At 41.3% G+C, this 21,119-nt stretch overlaps 2 protein-coding genes across 4 annotated transcripts in view; one reads left to right on the top strand and one right to left on the bottom strand.

The window, feature by feature from the left end:
• AOAH (acyloxyacyl hydrolase) overlaps positions 1 to 21,119 on the bottom strand; it is a 178,368-nt gene that overhangs the window by 70,429 nt on the left and 86,820 nt on the right. For all 3 annotated transcript variants that reach the window (XM_070468474.1, XM_020902451.2, XM_020902437.2), the window contains one exon: positions 6,410 to 6,501. In XM_070468474.1, coding sequence (XP_070324575.1) covers positions 6,410 to 6,501 — 92 coding nt within the window. The remainder of the gene's footprint in view (positions 1 to 6,409; positions 6,502 to 21,119) is intronic.
• Positions 1 to 21,119, top strand: part of LOC110151469 (small ribosomal subunit protein eS7-like) — a 187,461-nt gene that overhangs the window by 53,195 nt on the left and 113,147 nt on the right. The gene's annotated exons all lie outside the window — the stretch shown is intronic.

Here is a 21,119-nt window from a genome sequence, read left to right on the forward strand (position 1 = left end):
AAATCTTAGCTTCAAATCCCTTCTCTTCAATTTTATGTTTTTAATGCTCCAAGTGACTTGGTTTGGAGTTATACACTGCTTTTCAAAATTGTTCTCTCATATAATGTCTATTGGATTGGAGAGAATAGATAACCTTTAACACTCAGATTCTAGGACACTTCTCATCAAAGATGTGTGTTTAAATGTCCTTGAATAGCATTACTGTGCCACTTATAACAATGGCTTTGTCTATTTCTTTCTAAGTGTTTGCTTTGTTTCTGGCCCAAATAGCAAATTTAAGTCAGAAGCAGAGGGAGCAACAGCTACTCTAGAAAATTCCATCTACTTTGCACCAATTTATGTTGGCCCACTGGTCTCACTCTTATCTCCTATAGCTTGATATGGTAACTTTGGTCATTGCTTTTGGTTCTTTTGGCTTTTGTGACTTTTTAAAAATTATCTATTTATTTATTTATTTATTTATTTTTGGCTGTACTGGGTCTTCATTGCTGAGCATGGGCTTTCTCTAGTTTCGGCAGGCGGGAGTTACTCTCTAGCTGCTGTGTGGGGACTGCTCATTGTGGTGGTTTCTCTTGTGCAGAGCACAGGCTCCAGCGCATGCAGGCTTCAGCAGTTATGGCTCATGGGCTTGGTCACTCTGTGGCCTGTGGGATCTTCCTGGCGCAGGGATTGAACCCGTGTCTTCTGCATTGACAGATTCTTGTCCACTGAGCCACAGGGAGGCCCTGGCTTTCATGACTTTTTAAGGCTAACGGCAGTTTCTTACTTTTTTTTTAAAAGTTGTGATTGCTGCCTTGCTCTTCCCTCCAGCTGGTTGTGCATCCCAGCTTTGAAGAACTTCTTTATCATTTAGCCCTGGCAGGCAGAACTTCTCTGAAGGCCTAACTTTCAGAAGGGGAGTTGGATAACCATAAATGCTCAGGTTAGATGTGTTGGGTTCAGGTGGTTATTTCTGTTAAGGATTTGGAGTCACCCATTCCCCTCTCTGGCCGTTGTTTGGAGAAAATAGTATGCATAAAAGATAATAATGGAGAACCACTTTAATTAATAGCTGGTCAAACACCTAATGCGGGGCTTACTATGCATGAGCTCTACTTCTATTGCAGAGTAACCCTGGCCCTACAGAAATTTGGTTCCTAGAACGTTTCAGACTCTGACCCACAAAATTAGTCACAAGCCCCAGTTAGCTAAGGGTTGGAAAAAAGCATAGAAGGTGGCAAGGAGGAGCATCTCTCCCCAGCAGTTTTCCTAATGGTTCTAATTCAAGCAGCAGCTAAAGAAAGACATGGACTCAAACGTCATGTTGCCCTAACAGCAACCAAACCTGAATAACAGAGAGAACTTCAGAGATCAGCAGGTGCAACTCCCCTTCATCACATAAATGAAGTCCAGGAATGGTAACTGTTCCACCTGCAGCCACACAGAACCAGCACCCTTTCATCTGTAAACAGACTTCCTTCTACGCTACCATACGGACTCACAGTGCTCTGGAATTTTAGATGTTGCTTTCTCTGTTAACACACATTACCATTTAAGTTAAAGATGTACAACATAATGATTTGACTTAACATATATCATGAAACGATTATCACAATAGCTTTGGTGAACATCTATCATCTCGTATGTGCTAAGTCGTTTAGTCACGTTTGACTTTTTGCCTATGGACTGTAGCCCGCCAAGCTCTCTGTCCATGGGGTTTTCCAGGCAAGAATACTGGAGTGGGTTTCTATTTCCTCCTCCAGGGGATCTTCCTAGCCCATAGATCAAACCCATGTCTCCTGCGTCTCCTGCATTGGCAGGCAGATTCTTTACCACTGCACCAACTGGGAAGCCCCATCATCTCATAGATACAACATAAAATATTACTTTCCTTGTGATGAGAACTCTTAGGGTTTACTCTCCTAACAACTGTCATATATAATGTATAGTAGTGCTAATTATATTTATGATTTTGTATATTATGTCCCCAGCAAATATTTATCTTATAACAGTAAGTTTGTACCTTTGTACCTTTTGACTGTCTTCATCCAATTCCTCCTCCTCCTATCCTCTGGTAACCACAAATATGATCTTTTTCTATGAGTTTGTTTTTGTAATATAATTGAACTATAACACTGTGTTAGTTTCTGATACACAACATAGTGTTTCAATAGTTTTATGCATTTCTAAATGATCACCATGATAAGTCTAGTTACCATCTATCATTGTACAAAGATATTACATAATTATTGACTGTATTTCCCTCACTGTACACTTCACTCCTGAGACTCACTTAGTTTGTACCTGGAAGTTTGTATCTCTTAATATCCCTCATCTATTAATATATTGCTTTTAAACAAGAAGTTCTTCTTTCCTGCAGTTTTGGTATTGTTTTATATCCTTCTATATAGGTTACTAGGCCTTGGCTTCTTTAACTGAAACAGGATTTTCCTATCACATTAGTTGTGTTTGAAAGTGTTCTGAACACAAATAACTATTTTTAATCTTTAAAAAATAGATTTTTCTGCTTGCTTATAGAGTTCTCCCTATTGTCAGGCTCCCAGCCCCTAAGCTGCCAGCCTCATTTTTTGTTTTTGCCTTCAACCTACTCAATTTCTTTCAGAAAGCACATAGTTTTAAGGAATATTACTTTTTGAATTTTCTGAAGCCTGAGAGTCAAGAGAACAGATTTTATTAATGTTGACTCAACTGAGTGATGTAAAGATTTGTAAAACTAAGTGGTTATGTTGTCTCTTAATGCATGCATGTAATTTCAATTAGAGTTACTTTCATCTCATAAAGGAGATATTAAATTTTGAGTGGGTGGAGGGTTTGACAGAAGAAAGAAAGGAAAACAACCATCTTCTCTTCCAAATGACATTTTTTTGCTTTCAAAGGTGCATTTTTTTTTGCTTTCAAAGGTACATTTTCCAAATAACACTGTGAACATCCAAAGGGGAGGCAGAAGGCACTTTCCAGAGATCCAGTTGAATAGAGAAATCCATAAATTTCATCCCATGTTGATAAGCATTTGGACCCAAAGGAACATTTGTTCAAAATCCCCGAGGCAGCTGCCACATCTCTCACAAACGCTGCTTCTAAGTCAATGTTCTACTTATTCTTCGGGTTAAGCCAGAAGAGGATGCTCATTCTAACGCCAATCTCTCTTTAGTGATTTTTACACACGTCATAGCTCTTCGTTCTTTAAAGGAGATTGGCCTAGCACAGGTTATCTGAAGGGATAATTTGCATACCCTTAATGGATCACAGCCTTGTTGTCATGGCGAAGGGGCTTGCATAACTCAATGAAGCTATGAGCCATGATGTGCAGGGCCACCTAAGGCTAAAGGTTCGTAGTGAAGAGTTCTGACAAAACAAGTCCACCAGACGAGGAAATGCCAACCCACTCCACTATGTTTTTGCCACAAGAACCCCATGAACAGTATGATTCTCAAAATCCTTCAAGCTAGGTTTTAGCAATACATGAACTGAAAACTTCCAGATGTACAAGCTATGTTTAGAAAAGGCAGAGGAGCTAGAGATCAAATTGCCAACATTTGTTGGATTATGGAGAAAGCAAGGGAATTCCAGAAAAACATCTACTGCTGCTGCATTGACAACACTAAAGCCTTTGACTGTGTGTGTGAATCACATCAAACTGTGGGAAGTTCTTAAAGAGATGGCAATACCAGACCAGCTTCCTTGTCTCCTGAGAAACCGGTATGCAGGTCAAGAAGCAACAGTTAGAACCAGCTATGGAACAACTGATTGGTTCAAAATTGGGAAAGGAAGACATCAAGGCTGTATATTGTAACCTTGCTTATTTTTAACTTAGATGCATTTTACATCATGTAAAATGCTGGACTGGATGAATCACAGCTGGAATCAAGATTGCCGAGAGAAATATCAACAACCTCAGATATACAGATGATACCACCCTAGTGGCAGAAAGTAAAGAAGGATTAAAGAGTCTCTTGATGAGAGTGAAAGGGGAGAGTGAAAAATCTGGCTTAAAACACAACAGTAAAAATACTAATGAAAGGTTGTTGCTGAATCACAAAAGATACTGGGATTCTTGGCCTCCAGAGGAGAAGAATTCAATCTGGGGCCAGAGGTGAGGCTTGATTACTCAGAGCTTTTGTGTAATAAAGTTTTATTAAAGTATAAAAGAGACAGAGAAAGCTTCTGACATAGACATCAGAAGGAGGCAGAAAGAGTGCCCCCTCGCTAGTGTTAGCAATGGAGTTATATACGTTTTAATTAGTTATTACAGTGAATCAAAAGAATGTCTGGAGGTTATAAAGACCTTACTAGACTCACTCCCATAATTTACATTTTAAGATAGCAGGATTAACCAGAAGGTTTTTTCCAGAAATTATCCTCAAGCAGGATACATTATTGTTATATAATCCTAAGGAATGTAGAGGGAAAAAAAAATTTGTCCTTTCCTCCACCTTGAGAATTCCAGACCCCTCTCTCCTTGGGGACCCCTGGAGTTCTTATCAACCTCCCTAGGAATTGACTCTCTAACTAAGATGATGGCGTCTGGTCCCATCATTTCATGGCAGATAGTGGAAACAGTGACAGATTTTATTTTCTTGGGCACCAAAATCACCATGGATGGTGACTGCAGCCATGAAATTAAAAGACGTTTGCTCCTTGGAAGGAAAGCTATGACAAACCTAGGTAGCATATTAAAAAGCACAGATATCACTTTGCCAACGAAAGTACATCCAGTCAAAGTGATGGTTTTCTATTAGTCATGTACTCCAGCTATAATTCATAAAGAAGACTGAGTGTCAAAGAATTGATGCTTTCAAATTGTGGTGCTGAGAAGACTCTTGAGTATCCCTTGGACAGCAAGGATATCAAACCAGTCTATCCTAAAGGAAATCAACTCTGAATATTCATTGGAAGGACTGATGCTGAAGCTGAAGTTCTAATATTTTGGCCACCTGATGTGAAGAGCCAACTGATTGGAAAAGACCCTGATGCTGGGAAAGATTGAAGGCAAAAGGAGAAGGGGATGGTAGAGGATAGAATGGCTAGATAGCATCACTGACTCAATGGACATAAATCTGAGCAAACTTCGGTAGATAGTGGAGGACAGAAGAGCCTGTTGTGCTGCAGTCCATGGGGTCACAAAGAGTCAGACATGACTTAGCTATTGAACAACAAGAAAAATAATTTGCATGACAGTATATGAGATGGTTTAACAGAAGCTACTGCTGCAAAGGGGCATACTGAATGATGACACCCTGGGACCATCATGCTGCTGTGTTTTTGCTTAACGGGGATCCACTGCAACTCTTTTTCCAGACAGAGAATTTCCTGTTCTATCAAAAGTAGTTAAATATATTCTTTGTCATTGCAGCTACATGGTAGAGAACACAGAAACAGGTGGCAAATAGACACCAAGAGAAAGACAACCAGATAGCTTGGGCCCCCACAAATGTCTAGAGAAAAAACGTCAAAGGGCAGGTGGCCAACCAGCCAGGGTGTGCACCTTCTTGGAAATAAAGCTGATGAGGACAGTGCTGAGAGTTAATGTGGAGCAAGTTCCATGAACAGAGTGTGTTTTGTAAATAGCAACGCAGAGCCTAATACGAGAAGGTGCTAGGTCAGCATAGACTAGCTCAGGGTAGAGATGATTTTCACATAAACCACAGCTAGATGGTTCCTTCCTTTGTGTCATGGGGTCAGAATCTCTCTGCAAAGCCCTTATAAGAATTATAAGCCATTTGTGTCTGAAGACTCACAAGTTTTCCTCTCCCTTTTACCCCACTGATTCTCTAAGGAGGATCTGTCTGCCTGCTGGGCTCTGACAGGATGGTGGGTAGAAACTCCAATAGGATTGGGAAATGAGTGGGATTTCATATTGATCAGAGAGGAACCCCCTGGTCTGAGGACAGAATAGATGCAGAAAGGAAGGGGGGCACTGGCTGTTCCCAGGCCCCGAGTCAACACCCAGGGACACAGAGCTCACTGGCTCTGCTGACACTCCAGACTTGTCATGCGTCATCTCTACTTTCAACTTCAGAGCATTAAAGCCACAATGATTCTAGGACTTTGAGACTTGCCTGTTATCTTTTAAAATGTTAATATATATATATGAGTGTAAATAAGAAAGTAAACTTCTTCGTCTCTTGAGTCAGAAAAATTCAGTGGTGTGCTAGAGTACTTTTTATCAGAGATCAACTCTAGAGCCCCCGAGCAGGAGTGCGCGTTCCTTGCCAGCACAAATAGAATTTAATTTGCATGATTAACATCTCAAGATAGACTCTATGTCAGTGGTGGGTTTGTTGTGTCACTTGTGTTCCAGAAGCAGTTTCTAATGATTCTCATTTTAACATCTTGGGAACAAACCTCATCTCCTATTGTTCCTTACATAGACACATTGAAATGTTTGAGGGTGTGCAAACATACATACCTGCTGGTGGAGTGCAGAAATCCAGTAGTACCAGATAGCTGGGGCCAGTCAAGCTCATTGGTAAGAGCTATTGGTAAATTGAAGAAGGATTTCTAAAGGAAAAACAAAGTAGTAATTATCAAAATGGTCACTAGCTTTCAACAGGGAGCAAGGTTGTCTATTGCTCAGGCATTGCCCTCTGCCTGTCTCTCTCTCACTTTGTTAATCTCTTTAAGGGACTTTGCATTTAAAGCATATACTTCTTAAGGTTAACCATCATCAGAAAATTTACAGAGATCGCCATCCACTCTTAAACTGGCTTCCATTCAGTTCCTGTGAAAGATGTAGAAGCATGGCATCTCATATTCATCCCTCACTTGAGAGAGATGCTTCAGGACATGCGTAAACTTTCAACTATTTAATTTCTGAGATTTTCTCCATTTTTAAGGTTGGGTAGCAGGAGGAGAAGGGGACGACAGAGGATGAGATGGCTGGATGGCATCACCAACTCGATGGACATGAGTTTGAGCAAACTCCGGGAGTTGGTGATGGACAGGGAGGCCTGGTGTGCTGTGATTCATGGGGTCACAAAGAGTCAGACACGACTGAGTGACTGAACTGAACTGAATCAGAAAATTGATCTTCTGAAAACTAATAATACTCATACCTCCAGCAAAAATGCCTTCCCTGAGTTCACAGCTATGCCTTCAGTCATTAGGATGGTGTCTCCTGACATCCTTGGGTAGGTGGGGGTTCTTAGACACCTTTGCAAAATCTTATGGTTCCTTTTCTCATGAAGATAAACATATACTCAACATGGCTTGTGAGTTAGAGAGGTTCACAGAACTCCTGCAAATCTTGCACAGCCTCCTGTTCAGGAACTCCTGACATGGAGTTCTAATTCTAATTTAAATTAGAATTCCTTTGAACCACATTCTATGACTTGTGCAAAATCACAAAAGAAAAATGTTGCTAGCTATGTCTCCTGATTGTTCCTTAATATAGATGATCTCTGGGATAAACCCCTCCTCTGGTCTAATTCCTAGAAAAATCTCATCTAGAATAATGTGTTTGGAATAGGCTTACCAGATTTAGCAAATAAAAATGCAAGTGCTCAGTTAAATATGAATTCTATAAACAAAATGTGGTATACATATTCAACAGGATACTATTGAATCTTAAAGCGAAAGTGAAAGTGTTAGTTGCTCAATCTGACTCTTTGTGATTGCATGAACTGTAGCCTGCCAGGCTCCTCTGTCTATGGAATTCTCTAGGAAGGATTCTAGAAAGGTTGGCCATTCCCTTCACCAAGGGATCTTCCTGATCCAGGGATCCAACCTGGGTCTCTTGCATTGTAAGTAGATTCTTTACCATCTGACCCACCAGGGAACCCCATTCAATCTTAAAAAAGAAGGAAATTCTGACACATGCTACAACATGGATGAATCTTGAGGAAATTATGCTAAGTGAAAGAAGCCAGTTGAGAAAAAAAACAAAACTATTGCACGATTCTATTTATATGAGGTATCATGTGTGTGTGCACAGTTACTAACCAGGGATTGACTATGAGATATTAAGGGTAGTCAAACTTATAGAGACAGAAAGTAGAATGGTGATTGCCAGAGATTAAGGGAAGGGGAAGTAGGGATTGCTGTTTAATGAGTATAGAGTTTCAGTTTTTGCAAGATGAAAAGTTACAGAGGTTGGTTGTACAACAGTGTGAATATACTTAACACTACAAAAATGTTTGTTTAAAATGATTAAGATGATAAATTCTATGTTATGTATATTTTACCACAATTAAAAAAATGAATATGCAAGAAATTGAATTTAAGTTAAACAGGGAATAATTTTTAGTATATTATGTCTTGGGCAATATTTGGAACATACTTACACTTAAAAAATTATTCATTGCATATCTAAATTCAATTTAACTGAATGTCCTGTATTTTACCTGGGAATCCCCATTTGGACAAAATCTCTAGTCCAGTATGATTAGGGATTCTTATAAGAAGCAGAAGAAGAGACATGGGTACTGGACAAAGGCCATGTGATGATGAAGGTAGAGACTGGAGTGATGCTTTCACAAGCCAAGGAACACCAAGGATTGCCAGTGGTCACCAGAAGCTAGAAAAGAGGCACAAGACAGCTTCTCTCTCAGATCCCTTAGGAGGAATCCTCCTGCTAATATCCTGATCTCCAACTTGTAGCGTTCAGAACCTGAGAATAAATTTCTGTGGTTTTAAGCCACCCAATTTGTGGTGCTGTGCTGTGGTAGTCCTAAGAAACGATGACATGGCCTGAACTGGACAATTTGCTTATAGTTCTCATGAGGGTCCAAGATATAGACCCTCCTCAGAATAAGTCATGTAGTAACTATATTCATATACAGTAGTTATCCCATGGTGTCCTTTACTTTTTCCCATGGTTCTGTGAACTTCCTTCATTCCCATTTCCTCAATCATCTTCTCCTTGCACATGCCAATCCCAAGGTCCCCAGCATTATTATTATTCTGAGTGTGATTTCCAGCACAAGTGGAGGCTGGAAGTGGGTGTGAGGTGGTTGGGAAGGATGGCTTCTTGGAATACAACTGTATTTGTTATGATTTTGCTGTGTCAAAGGAGCAGAAACTAACATGTGGAGGCTCCCAATAAATCTCCACAGACAATGCAATTCCAGCAACTTATACTTTGTCCCCGCTTGACAGGAAGCACCCACCACTTTCTGCTCTAAACTCCACCATTACCATGACTCAGCTACTCTCTTAGTTTCTGCTTCTCCTGACACTAGAATAAAATTCTTTCTCTGCTTTTTCATCTTATTTTTTCCCTAGGTCTGTCTGTCTATAATATATGTTTGCTGTAGGATTTGAGAATATTCAATTCTACTGGAAAAGACAAGAAAAACAAATAGAGTGGATGAAACTCATAAGATGTGTTAAGTCAAGATAGTGAGGAAGCAAGTGGTTTGAGAAATGCAGGCAGAATTTATGAGCTGTGCTAAGTAAGTTAGCAGCCTGTAAAAACACATTAAAACCTTAATGACACAATAGACCCCCACATTACTCTATCACCATTTCTTCAGTCATCTGCACAATGAAAACCCCAGATTTTGAAAACTGAGTATGGAACTGGGCTTCTGATTCTGGGTGGGTCTGCTTTCCCTTCAGAAGAAGGTGGTAGGCAAGAACTCTTCAAACATAGGGTGGTGTGTCTGATATCCTTGGAAACCCGGAATAATAATGTCAGGGGTGGTAGTTCTGAAGTGTGCTAGCAGAGTAGGGGAGGGAACCTGTTTTAGGAATCAGGAGATCTGATTTCTGTGTCTGACTCTACAAATTCAGTACAGTTTCATGGTTTGGATATGACATACAGGAAATGCATTCCATACTCCATGCAGCCCCCATTCTCAATCAGAGGTGGGTAAAAAAATTTTATCTTCCTGGTCAAGGCAGAAAAGATGTTGAGAAAGAGATAGGACTGGTGAGGAAATGGCCAGCAAACATATGTTGAGAAGGGAGGGTTGTCTCCATTCCCCAGTATTATCCCAGTCGTTCTCTCTGGATCAACCTGAAAAAATGGTCTCAACTACCTTGGAGAATCCTGGACTCTGCTGCTTTCCAGGAAGCCCTCCCTCCCCAGTCCTGGGATTATCCCCATCAGGAGTGGACAGCGGCTGGTGCTGAACTGCCACTGGGATCAGGGTGGGTGTGTCTGCATCCCACAGCTGAAGCCCTGAAAGGCCCAGAAAGGTCACCTGTATAGGCATATCCTTGTTACTTGATTAACCTTGAAATAATGCAAATCTGTGTTTTCCTGGTCTAATATCTCAGACTTCATTTATGGTGTTATGGCAAGGTTTTACTACTACTAGCTGTGCAAAAGTAAGGAAAATATAGCTTTACTAGTGTTCCAGTTCTGATATCGCTGACTATTATCCTATCTACTTCAAGAAGACTGTTGGGAGGATCAAGACAGCATCGTATTTAGAGGATGGATCACCTAATATCTCTCTTTCCAAGTGGGTTGTTTCTGGCTTTAAGAAGAATAAAGTTTATTGCCAGAAATAATAGAAAAGATTTGAGCAGACAAATGGAAACCACATATTTTTTTCTTCCTTAGTAAATTTGGAAGATAAAAATGAAAAGTAACAGCCATTAATAGCAAAGGTTTTATAGACCCTAGCAGAAAGAGAATGTTTAAGTCATATCACATTAAACACTAAAAGCCTTATTCACGCAACATTATACTCAAGATATTTCAAGCATTTAAGGCAGGAAAAATGCAAATTAAGATCTCCCTCATCAACTCCTGCTTATTTCTCTGGAGCATTATGTTCTCAGGAAACTCATCTTAAGTGTACCTTAAATGTACATATGTGGAAAGACTTAATATTTACCAAGAAAAAATTTCCAAACTTGTAAACAGCACCAGAAACTCAGTGAGTATTAAATCAACTACTGCATTGCTTCAAATTTTCTTCTGACTTTATCAATGACATAAAAATGTTTTATATCATAACTGGCAAGTATGTAGCATTTTTGTGTAATATTTTCACTTAACATTATTTTGTATTTCCATACTTTGAGAAACCTCACTGGTTCTCATTTTAATTAATTTTAGTATGTATAATACTTTGGGTTTGGGAATATTTTAAGCCCTAGCTTCAATAAGCAACTTATATTTTCATTTCATAAAGCCATCTTAAGTGAGAGAAAGAGAATAATGGCATCCATCACCCATATATCTGGTTCTGCCAGCCTTTCAATAACAAAGGGAATATTCTTGCTACTTTTATTTTACTGTTTACATTTGAGCCCTTCCCATCCAGCAAGGCTTTGCACAGTGTATTCTTTAAAAAAAAAGCCAAAAAATTCTTAACTGAGTTAGACCTAAATTGAATATTTTTGAAAAGTACAAAATCACTTGGAGAAATCTGTAGCTAACTGCTATTGGAAAAAGATACCAAAGATATCATCAACAGTTAAACAAGTCTTTTTAAAAATTTATTTCCCAGGAACTGAACTCTCAAAGAAAACAGGTTGTTGTTCATCTGTTGATAATGGAGTGAGAGTCTCAAGACCTGGAAATCAGAGACAATAGCTATATCTGTTTAGCATTTGAGACCATGGGGCTGTCAGTCCTGTTTGGTCTGCAGGTGGCATAGGTGAGGCTTTCCCCTTGCTTTATGCCTTTCAATCCCACCATGCTACTGGACTACCTCCTGCCTTCTCAGGAAGGTCCTTCCTCACTGCCCCTCCTCTGCACCCTCCACCCCCCACAACTCTAGAGCCTTTTTCTTACAGGAATACCTAATCTATGAAACTTTAAGGGTCTTCCTTGACTCTCACACACACTTTCTTCTTCTGGTCCCATTCTTTAGGCTTTGTTTTGTGTATAAATCTGAGAAATGGAATATTTCCTGCCATATCAGTAAACAAGGATTTCACAGTCACCAGTGACTGCAGCTCCTATGTGAGCTGGTGAGACCCGAGGAATCTCAGGAAGGAAAAGAATACCTGCCATCTAGCAGCCGTCACACTGCAGCCACTCCCTAAGGTGAGCCCTGAGGAAACTCAGGATGTGAAAACACAGGATACAACCCCAGATAGCTGAGGTGCACGTCAAAACAAAGATTTTAGTGAGCCCAGGCCCTTGCATCTTCCCATACATAGAAAAGGGCTAAATTCCTTAACTTGGAATATCTGGTTTTCTTTAACTAACAATAATCTTATGATGTTCTGACTACCTGCTCTTTGCTGCAAAGCTCCTGTGTATACTAGTTCCCTCCTTTCCTCCTTGGAGCAGTTTCTCAGAGCTATCTGAAATGCTGTCTCTCATTTTGCCCCAAATAAAATTTAACTTGCAACTCTCACATTGTGCATTTTTAAAAGTCAACAAATCCTATAAACGAATGTACACCCATTTTTGATGCTTGAATGTGCTGTTTCCCAGATAACTTTTGCATTTTAAACCAGAGTGGGGAAGGGAACTAATCTCAAGTTCCCCTTATGTGCCAGGCACTGAGACAGGAAACTTATGAAAATTGCTCAACCTCATGGAACAACTCTGTGAGGCAGGGATTAGTTTTTCTCCCTCTCTTTGCCCTCTTTCTATTCCACACATACTTTTTGAACAACTACCATTATCAGATGCTGAATATTACCTCTTAAAATGAACAAGTACCCAGGTCTCATATGAATAGAAGTGAATTAAACAACCATGCTTTATCCCAATCAAAGATACTGGAAAAGGACCTTTTAAATGGCAACCCCCACCCCCATCACTGGTTCCAGTTTGAGGAAGATTCCTGTATTTTCTGTTAGTCGATGAATCCTTTACACTGGACAGTGGGGCCCAGAAAAACTACTGTGAACGGAATTTAGAGGGAGTTTGGACAACTGCCAAATCACAGAGCTGGTAAATAGTAGGGGCTGGGATTTGAACCCAGCTTCTGGTACAACATGGGCTTCCCGGATAGCTCAGTTGGTAATGAATCTGCCTATAATGCAGGAGACCCCAGTTCGATTCCTGGGTTGGGAAGATCCGCTGGAGAAGGGATAGGCTCCCCACTCCAGTATTCTTGGGCTTCCCTCGTGGCTCAGCTGATAAAGAATCCACCTGCAACGCGGGAGACCTGGGTTTGATCCCTGGGTTGGAAAGATCCCCTAGGGAAGGGAAAGGCTACCCACTCCAGTATTCTGGCCTGGAGAATTCCATGGACACAGCTTTTCACAGCCTTCTTATATCTGGTCTTTTCTTTTAAGATGCCAGATCTCCTAGAATCACAACGTTAGCTAACTGGATTTACTAGTTGTTGAAAATGAAGCTTCCTGCTGAGGAATGGTCTTTCAGATGCCGTTTCAGATAAAAAGTTCAGAAATCTATACATAACTCTAGAGTTGCCTCCAACTTTTCCTCCTCTGTCTCTTTTATGGAAGCCATGCATAACTTATGAAGAATGCAGAATGAGTATTTTGCAGATAAATACTGAAATTATATGTGGACCCCACATAGACACCTCTGTAAACACCCCATTCACATTCCCGGGGCCTGTTCTGGCCTGACACTAGCTGAGAAAAGGCAGCCACAGGGAGAGAACAGGGCACGCTGCAGCTCTGGAGGTTTATCTTCCAGAGGGACCTGGCAGATGAAGTTCTGGGAGAACAAGGAGAGGACATTTCATCGGGTTTCTGCCTCTGTAGTTGCAGGCGTAACTAGAGCAAGCAGCACTGTTCGTGCGGCCAACACTTTTATATAGACAACTTCAAGAATGTAATGTAACTTTGAGTTAGATTTGTAAACTTTAGAATTTCATGTGCAGTGGGATAAGTCTATTGTCAAAGTCCCTGTGGCCCTATCATTCATTAAAGAGTAGAGAGAGAGAGACAAAAAAGAGAGAGAGAGAGATTGAGAGACACAGCAAGTGCCAGCCTGGCATTCTGTCTAGAGGGGCACAGAAAATAAATGCTTCCCAACTGGATAACCTGGAAGACTTTCCTTAACACCTCTGTGTCTCAGTCTCTTGTCTATAGAATGGACAAATAACAGCACCTATATCATTGGAAGGCTGAGAGGATTAGAAAGATAACCTACACCTAAAGTTTAGAACTGTAAATACTCAATAAAAGTTAGCTGTTAGTGGTATTGATAAGAAGGTCAGGGTAATAGAAAGGATACCTATTCCACATGTGGATATTTAGAGAAGGAATCTTAAAAGAAGTGTTATCCAATGTAAACCGTGTAAGGTTAGTAAGAGGAAGCCAGTCAAAGAGGGGTAGGGAAAAAGAGTTTAAACATTAGCTATGCCATAGCTTCAGGTGGCTCAGTGGTAAAGAATCCACCTGCCAAGCAGGAGATGCAGGTTTGGTCCCTGGGTTGAGAAGATCCCCTGGAGAAGGAAACGGCTGAACCCACTCCAGTATTCCTACCTGGAAAATCCTATGGACAAAGGAACTTGGTGGGCTACAGTCCAGAGTTGGGCTACAGCAAAGAGTTGGACACAACTTAGCAACTAAAACAACAACAATGCCATATGGAAACTCACAAAGCTAAATTCATCATATTATATACACAGAAGGCCAGTAAACCACCACCCCCCAACCAACCCCAAACACCAAGATTGCCAGTTTCCTATTGCCATGTAACAAATTACCTCTAAATTCAGCAGCCTACAACATACTATATATGAGCAGATCAGTAACAATGATTTTTCTGCTCCTGGGATGACGTCTATTCAATGCACATTTAAACTTCAACTTAAGCTAAATAAGTAATTTTCAGGGAGGAGGTATAGCATTTCATCTTTAACCCTGTGCCAATCCAGAAACTTATGGGGGCAGTGAAGATAGAGTCAAACATAGAATTCTAGCAAATATGACCAACAAATATAAAGAGGACAGTATGGAAGGCAACAATCTTTCATCATTTTGCCTGAAAATAGCTCTTTTTATTTTTACGCCATCAACTCCTCGTAGTCTTTTCCTATTCCCTCTTCTATTATTTATCATTAAGCTCTAATCCCATGATTTATTTATTCAGTGAATGAGCATTTATCTAAGTGCCCCATATCCAGTGAAAGTGCATTGTGTAGCTGGACTTTTCATGCAGAATTAAATTCTTTCCATCACCATTTCATGATTTCCCTGGTGGCTCAGTTGGTAAAGAGTCTGCTTGTAATGCAGGAGATTTGGATTTGATCCCTGGGTTGAGAAGATCCCCTGGAGAAGGAAATGGCAACCCACTCCAGTATTCTTGCCTGGAGAATTCCATGGACAGAGGAGCCTGGTGGGCTATAGTCCATGGGGTTGCAAAGAGTCAGACATGACTGACTGATTAACTTACACTTTCACTTTCATCATCATTTCCAGAGGGACTGAAGAACTATATCCAAATTCATAAAAGTGAGAAAACAAGAGTTCAAAATGTCATGTTCTTACACAAAGATAATTGCAAATCAATCTTTTGTGGGGCCAATGAAAAAAATTATTTCACAAACAGAAAAAATAACTCCTCTAAGGGCCTGGAACAGATAACAGTGAGTGAGTATCATGAAAGTCCAGTCTTCAGATACTGTCACTGGATTTTCTAAAGGTTTGGTTATTTCTGAAGCAGCCAGGCTGCCATTTGTCTGGGGTGGGGTAGTTTTCCTTTTTTGAGAGGCAATATCCAGCCTTAGATTCTAGAAGAAGCCCAAAGTCCACAGTCAAACTACAGAGGTGAGGAGAGGGGAAGCCGTTACTGGGGCGCCTAATGAACAGGCTTGAGCTGCGCTCTCCATCCCACTAACTCACTCACAAAAATGCTCTCATTTTCGTCCTCTCCCCTGTTTTACCTTCACCTGAGAAACTGTCACACAACCTCTCTCTTTCTATCTTTCCAACTTAAGTCAGTGCTGCAGCCTCTGGCCAGGATCCCTGCCTCCTCACACTCCCCCACCATCTTCAGCAGTGTATCCCAGAATCTCATGGGGAGCTTCTTTAAAACATGGATTCTGTTCAGGCAGGTTTGTGCTGGGGCCCCAGAATCCTTATTTTGTAAACGTGCCCTAAGTGGCTGCAGTCACGAGCCAGATTTCGGAAAGGCTGCTCTACAGGTTACCACAGCGGTTCAACACCATCCTCACGCGGCACCAGCCACTGCCCCAGCCCCTTCTCCTGGTCCTCTCTCTCCCACCACTCAACCACCTGCGGCCCCTCGGACCTCTGGGCTTGTCACAAGCTCTTTCTTCTCCTTCCTCCTTTAACCAGTTGCTGTTATTGGTCAAGCATTATCTAAATACTGACGTTCCTGACTGCTCTGACCACCCTCTGTGCGGTACCCTCCAGCTCTCATCACACCTTATTATATGAGAGGAAAGTATATTCCCATTGTAAATCACTAATGTGAAGATTCTTTCGCAGCAGCTGAGCCTCTACCCTGCTTGATTAATAATCTTTTAAGAAGGGATGACCTACCCTTCCTGTTTTTCTGGCTAATATGTTATCAATGTGAGACCTTTTTGGTTCTTCTTTTTTTTAAAATTGAATTATAGTTGACTTGTAATGTGCTAAGTGATTGAATCACAGCAAAGTGATTCAGTTGTATATACATACTACATACATATACATATTCTTTTTCAGATGCTTTTCCATATAGGTTTTTACAAAATATTGAATATAGCTCCCTGGGCTATGGGCTTCCCAGGGGGCCTAGTGGTAAAGGACTCACCCTCCAGTGCAGGAGACTTAAGAGACCTGGATTCAATTCCTCAGTTAGGAAGATCCCCTGGAGAAGGGCCTGGCAACCCACTCCAGTATTCTTGCCTAAAGAATCCCATGAACGAAGAGCCTGGTGGACTATATGTCCATAGGCAAAGAGTCAGATATGACTAAAGTGACTTAGCACATACCCTGTGTTATGCAGTAGGTCCTTGTTGTTTAGTATTTTATATATAGTAGTGTTTATTTATTACTTCCAAACTCCTATTAAATTTATCCCCTTTGGTAACCATAAGTTTGTCTTCTATGTCTGTGATTCTATTTGTATTTTGTAAATAAGTTCATTTATAACATTTTTTAGACTTCACATATAAGTGATATCATATGACATTTGTCTTTGACTTACTTCACTTAATATAATAATCTCTAGGTCCAGCCATGTTGGTGCAAATGGCATTATTTCATTCTTTTTAATGGCTGAGTAATATTCCATTGTGTATATTTACTCTTTGGTTCTTCTTGATCTACTTTCCTTTGTTTTCTTTATCAACCAGGCTTTAAATTCTTGGTGATACCATCTCCAATTTCTGCTTCTGGAATCTTTGAACCTTGTATTTCATTTTTTTTTTAAACACTGAAAACATTTTGTATTGGGTATAGCCAATCAACAATGTTGTGATAGTTTCAGATGAACAGTGAAGGGACTCAGCCATACATAAACATGTCCCTATTGTACCCCAAGCCCCCCTCCCATCCAGGCTGACACATATCATTGAACAGAGTTCCATGTGCCAAACAATAGGTCTTTGTTGGTTATTCATTTTAAATATAGTATTGTGTACATGACCTTCCCAAAGTCCCTAATTATCCCTCCACGCCACCAGCAACCATGAGTTCATTTTCTAAGTCTGTGAGTCTCTTTCTATTTTGTAAGTAAGTTCATTTGTATCATTTCTTTTTAGATTCCACATATAAGGGATGTCATATGATATTTCTTCTCTGTCTGACTTACTTCACTCAGTATGACCCTTTCTATGGACCTTGTATTTCATAATGCCCCCCATGATTTTCCTCTAGGAGTGATGATTTAGCTCCTACCTCTGACCAATCTTCCAGTCATTGCCTTACGTAAAAAATCCCCAGAAAATCACAAAGAAGCCAGACTTGACTCCCAGCCCTTGGCAAGGACTGGGCTGGGTAATCCCCAGGAGATGCATGGAGGGAACTATTTGAAGGAACCAGTGAATGAATGGTATGTAACAATCAATTCCAACCATTCAGAATTATTTTTAAATGCTAGAATTGTCCTCTTCCTCCATGCCAATGGATTTGAGATTCTAAACATTTCCTCTATAAAGCATCACTGCCATGAAAGCTATTTTATGGCCGAGAAACTTGAGGGAGAGCGAAGCAAAATGGTAGATATAATTAACTAGAGGGCAAGGAGTGTTCTCTGGTCTTCGCAACACACTAGATTGCACAGGTGTTTACTGACTCACGCTGCTCTCTATGTGGAGATCTCTATCTAACATGCCCGGGGAGCAGGCATGTGGGCTGAGTAATTATAAATGCCTTTCAGAAGTATGGAGCTTAAAATAAGTTCCGCTTGTAGTTTTTCAAAACAACCAGTGTTTGTGTCTTTTTAATCCTTACATATTAGGCATAGAGGGCTAAGATCGTCAATGATTTCAGAGGCAGGAGGCTGCAAGAAATCCTGACTTTGTTGTCAGGTAAGAGACACAGATGCTCACCTTGAGCAGGAAGAAAGGAGCACTGAATTGATCAGGGCTGAAAGCAACAGCCCGTCTGCTCTGTGCCCATAAACAGGGAGAGGGAGCAGAAGAACATTCTTTCTCTTGTGGCCTGATTGCTGTTGGAGAAAAGGATTCACCATGGTACACACAACTCTATTTTCCTGACAGAATAAATGAGAAATAACTAGGATTGGGGCTTCATTCCTCATTGTTTAGCATCTTTAATCCATCAGCTTTTAAGATGTCTGAGGAGCAGAAAATGTAAATTTGTCCAGTTTTATTAAACAACATCCTTTCCTCATCTGAAAAAATAATTTAAAAAGTACCCTAACTCTTAATATTTCTGGAGTTGACATGAAGTTAGCAGAGGTAGAATTTCCATATTTTATTATGCACCATGAAAATCAGCCTTTATGCTTAATGGAAGCTTTATGCTCACTGATAAATCAAGAGAGCGAAGGCAGGGCCAGGTAGTGAGAGGGAGGGTGAGAGCTCAGATACTGGCTCTGTTGTCTGTGGGCTAATAAAGAGTAGACTAGCTTGATTTACAAAATCATCTCCAAGAGAGGAAAGAAATGCAGAGGGGCTTGAAAGACTGGAGCTGCTTTGCTCTCGGGTGAATATGCATTTTCTGCAGCCAGATTAAGGATTCATTTTGTCCTTGACACAGCACGAAATTCAATCTGCACTTACTTACCCTACAGACAATAGCCTGCCAGGGGTCGTGCGAAGATTTTATAATAGTACAGGCAACAGTCTTTGCTAGCAAAATAAACATTTGGGAAATTGTATTTCGAAATCGTTTCTTCTTCTTCTCTCCCCACCAATCCCCAGCCCGTCATGCAATTCTGGTTCAGTGAAACGCAGCATTTAATATTTTGGAAATAATTTTCAAGCAGATGGGGGAAGAGGCAGGAGGGCAGCTTCTATTACTAGCCTTGATGATCTCTCTACCTTCCCTTCTTTGTCAACAAAACAACTCAAGCAGTGATTGTTTTTCCTTTGAAAGAAAATAAAATAAGACAGCATGAAAGTGTTCTCAGATTTGCTCTCTGCTTCTGAAATCTTTCTAAGCTGAGGTCTTCTGTGTGATATGGAAAGCTCATTTTGAACCTGACTGCTGAGGACATCTTGGAGAGATGCTAAGGTTTTTTTTTTTTTTCTTTTTTAAAGAGGAAGAGGGCAGGATTTTCTGTCCCTGGCAGAGTGAGCCTCAGAACCCTTTGTTTCTGTATAACAACGAGGGTGATTCTTCACACCCTCTTTATTGAACTACAAATATCTTTCCAGATGAACACTCTCCTAATCTAATTAGCTGTAAACAGGCCTCCCGGGTGCCACGCTGCTTTAGCTAGGGGACGGCATGCGCAGGAGGGGAGAGGGGCTAGTGCAGGAAAGATATCCATGACTGTGAGTCTTTTCGACAGGCACAGTTGGGATGGGTGATGTATCTGCAGGAGACTTTTCTGTCTTATAGGGAGACAAAAGCAAAGACATACTGACTCATCTCCTAAAGGGCAGAATGGCTTACTATGAACAAAGAAAGTTTGTTTTTCTATAGCACTTAACTGCTCTTCCCAGAGTATGACTTACTAGTTGACGCAGCAAAGGAATGGCATCGAGCATGCTGGGGGTTCCTGAAGGGTCTTGGATGACTAATATGCATCCCCACTGTCAGACCCTGAGAAAGGCCATGTAGCCAAACGTTCACTTTGGAAGAGGTGATCCCACTATGGTTCCTGGTGGAACACCAGATCATGAGGGATTACAGGGTGGGGTTCGGGGTCAGTGAGTACTTTTAAGTTTCACAGTCAGTGGTACAGAATCCAAATTCAGAACCTCTGTCTGTGCAGAAGGTTGGAGAAAGGTTGCAGAGCATCATTTTTAAAGACGACTTTCCATTGTTCACCCTCTTCATGCCATTTTGGGAAGGATTCCTAAAAGAAGTTGAGGAGGGGATGATCTGGCCTTTGGTGAATAGCAGCCAGTGGCGTGGGGGAGGGGTGGGCTCCTGGGTGAGGCAGGTCCTAGGTTAATAAGAACCTGAGTAAATGAGGCTCCACTGGGTTGAGGCTATGCCGACCACCAAACCAGGCCTCTAGTTCCATGGGACCCACAAGGTTGAATAATCAGCACCGGCCTCTGACAGCTATTTCCTGCCAGTCATCCAGCCTTGAGCCAACACATGGGATTTCTGTTGTACTCCAACCTCCTCGGACATCCCTGCCTTTTGGTGCCCAGTGTTGGCTGGAATGGACTCCAGACTTGTTCTGAAAGGGCTTGAGTCACCTCCACTGGGTTAACACCAATGGCTTCTGGGCTCCAAGCCCACTCCTCTCTTCTCTGCTCTGTGCTGTGGGGCTGGACTCTGCAAACTACACTTCCCAGGCCCCTCTGCATCTCCCTGCCAAAGAGAGGTGCAGGTGGGAGATGGACCAGAAGGGCGGGAGAAGGAGAGGAGAAACTGTTTTCTGGCATTTAGCTGAGGTCAGCATTCTTCAGCAGCCTCTAGCCTCCAGCCCCCTTTGCTTCTTCCGTCTCCTCTCTGCATTCCTCAGTGGTTCAGAGGCAGCTGGTCCACGGGGCTTCAGCAGTGAAAGGACAGGCTGTGCAGTGGCCCAAGCACCAGCTGCTCCCCTCCCTCTGGCTTCTGGTAATACCTCTTCCTCCTGTTCTTTAGCTCTAGAATCAGCAGTTGCTTCTTGCAATGATTAATCTCTGATAATTTTAGCACCCCCCCTTTTGTTCTATGGGGCTTCCCTTGTGGCTCAGCTGGTA

This window comes from Odocoileus virginianus, chromosome 1 (assembly GCF_023699985.2).
Source record: "Odocoileus virginianus isolate 20LAN1187 ecotype Illinois chromosome 1, Ovbor_1.2, whole genome shotgun sequence".
Lineage (NCBI taxonomy): Eukaryota > Metazoa > Chordata > Mammalia > Artiodactyla > Cervidae > Odocoileus > Odocoileus virginianus.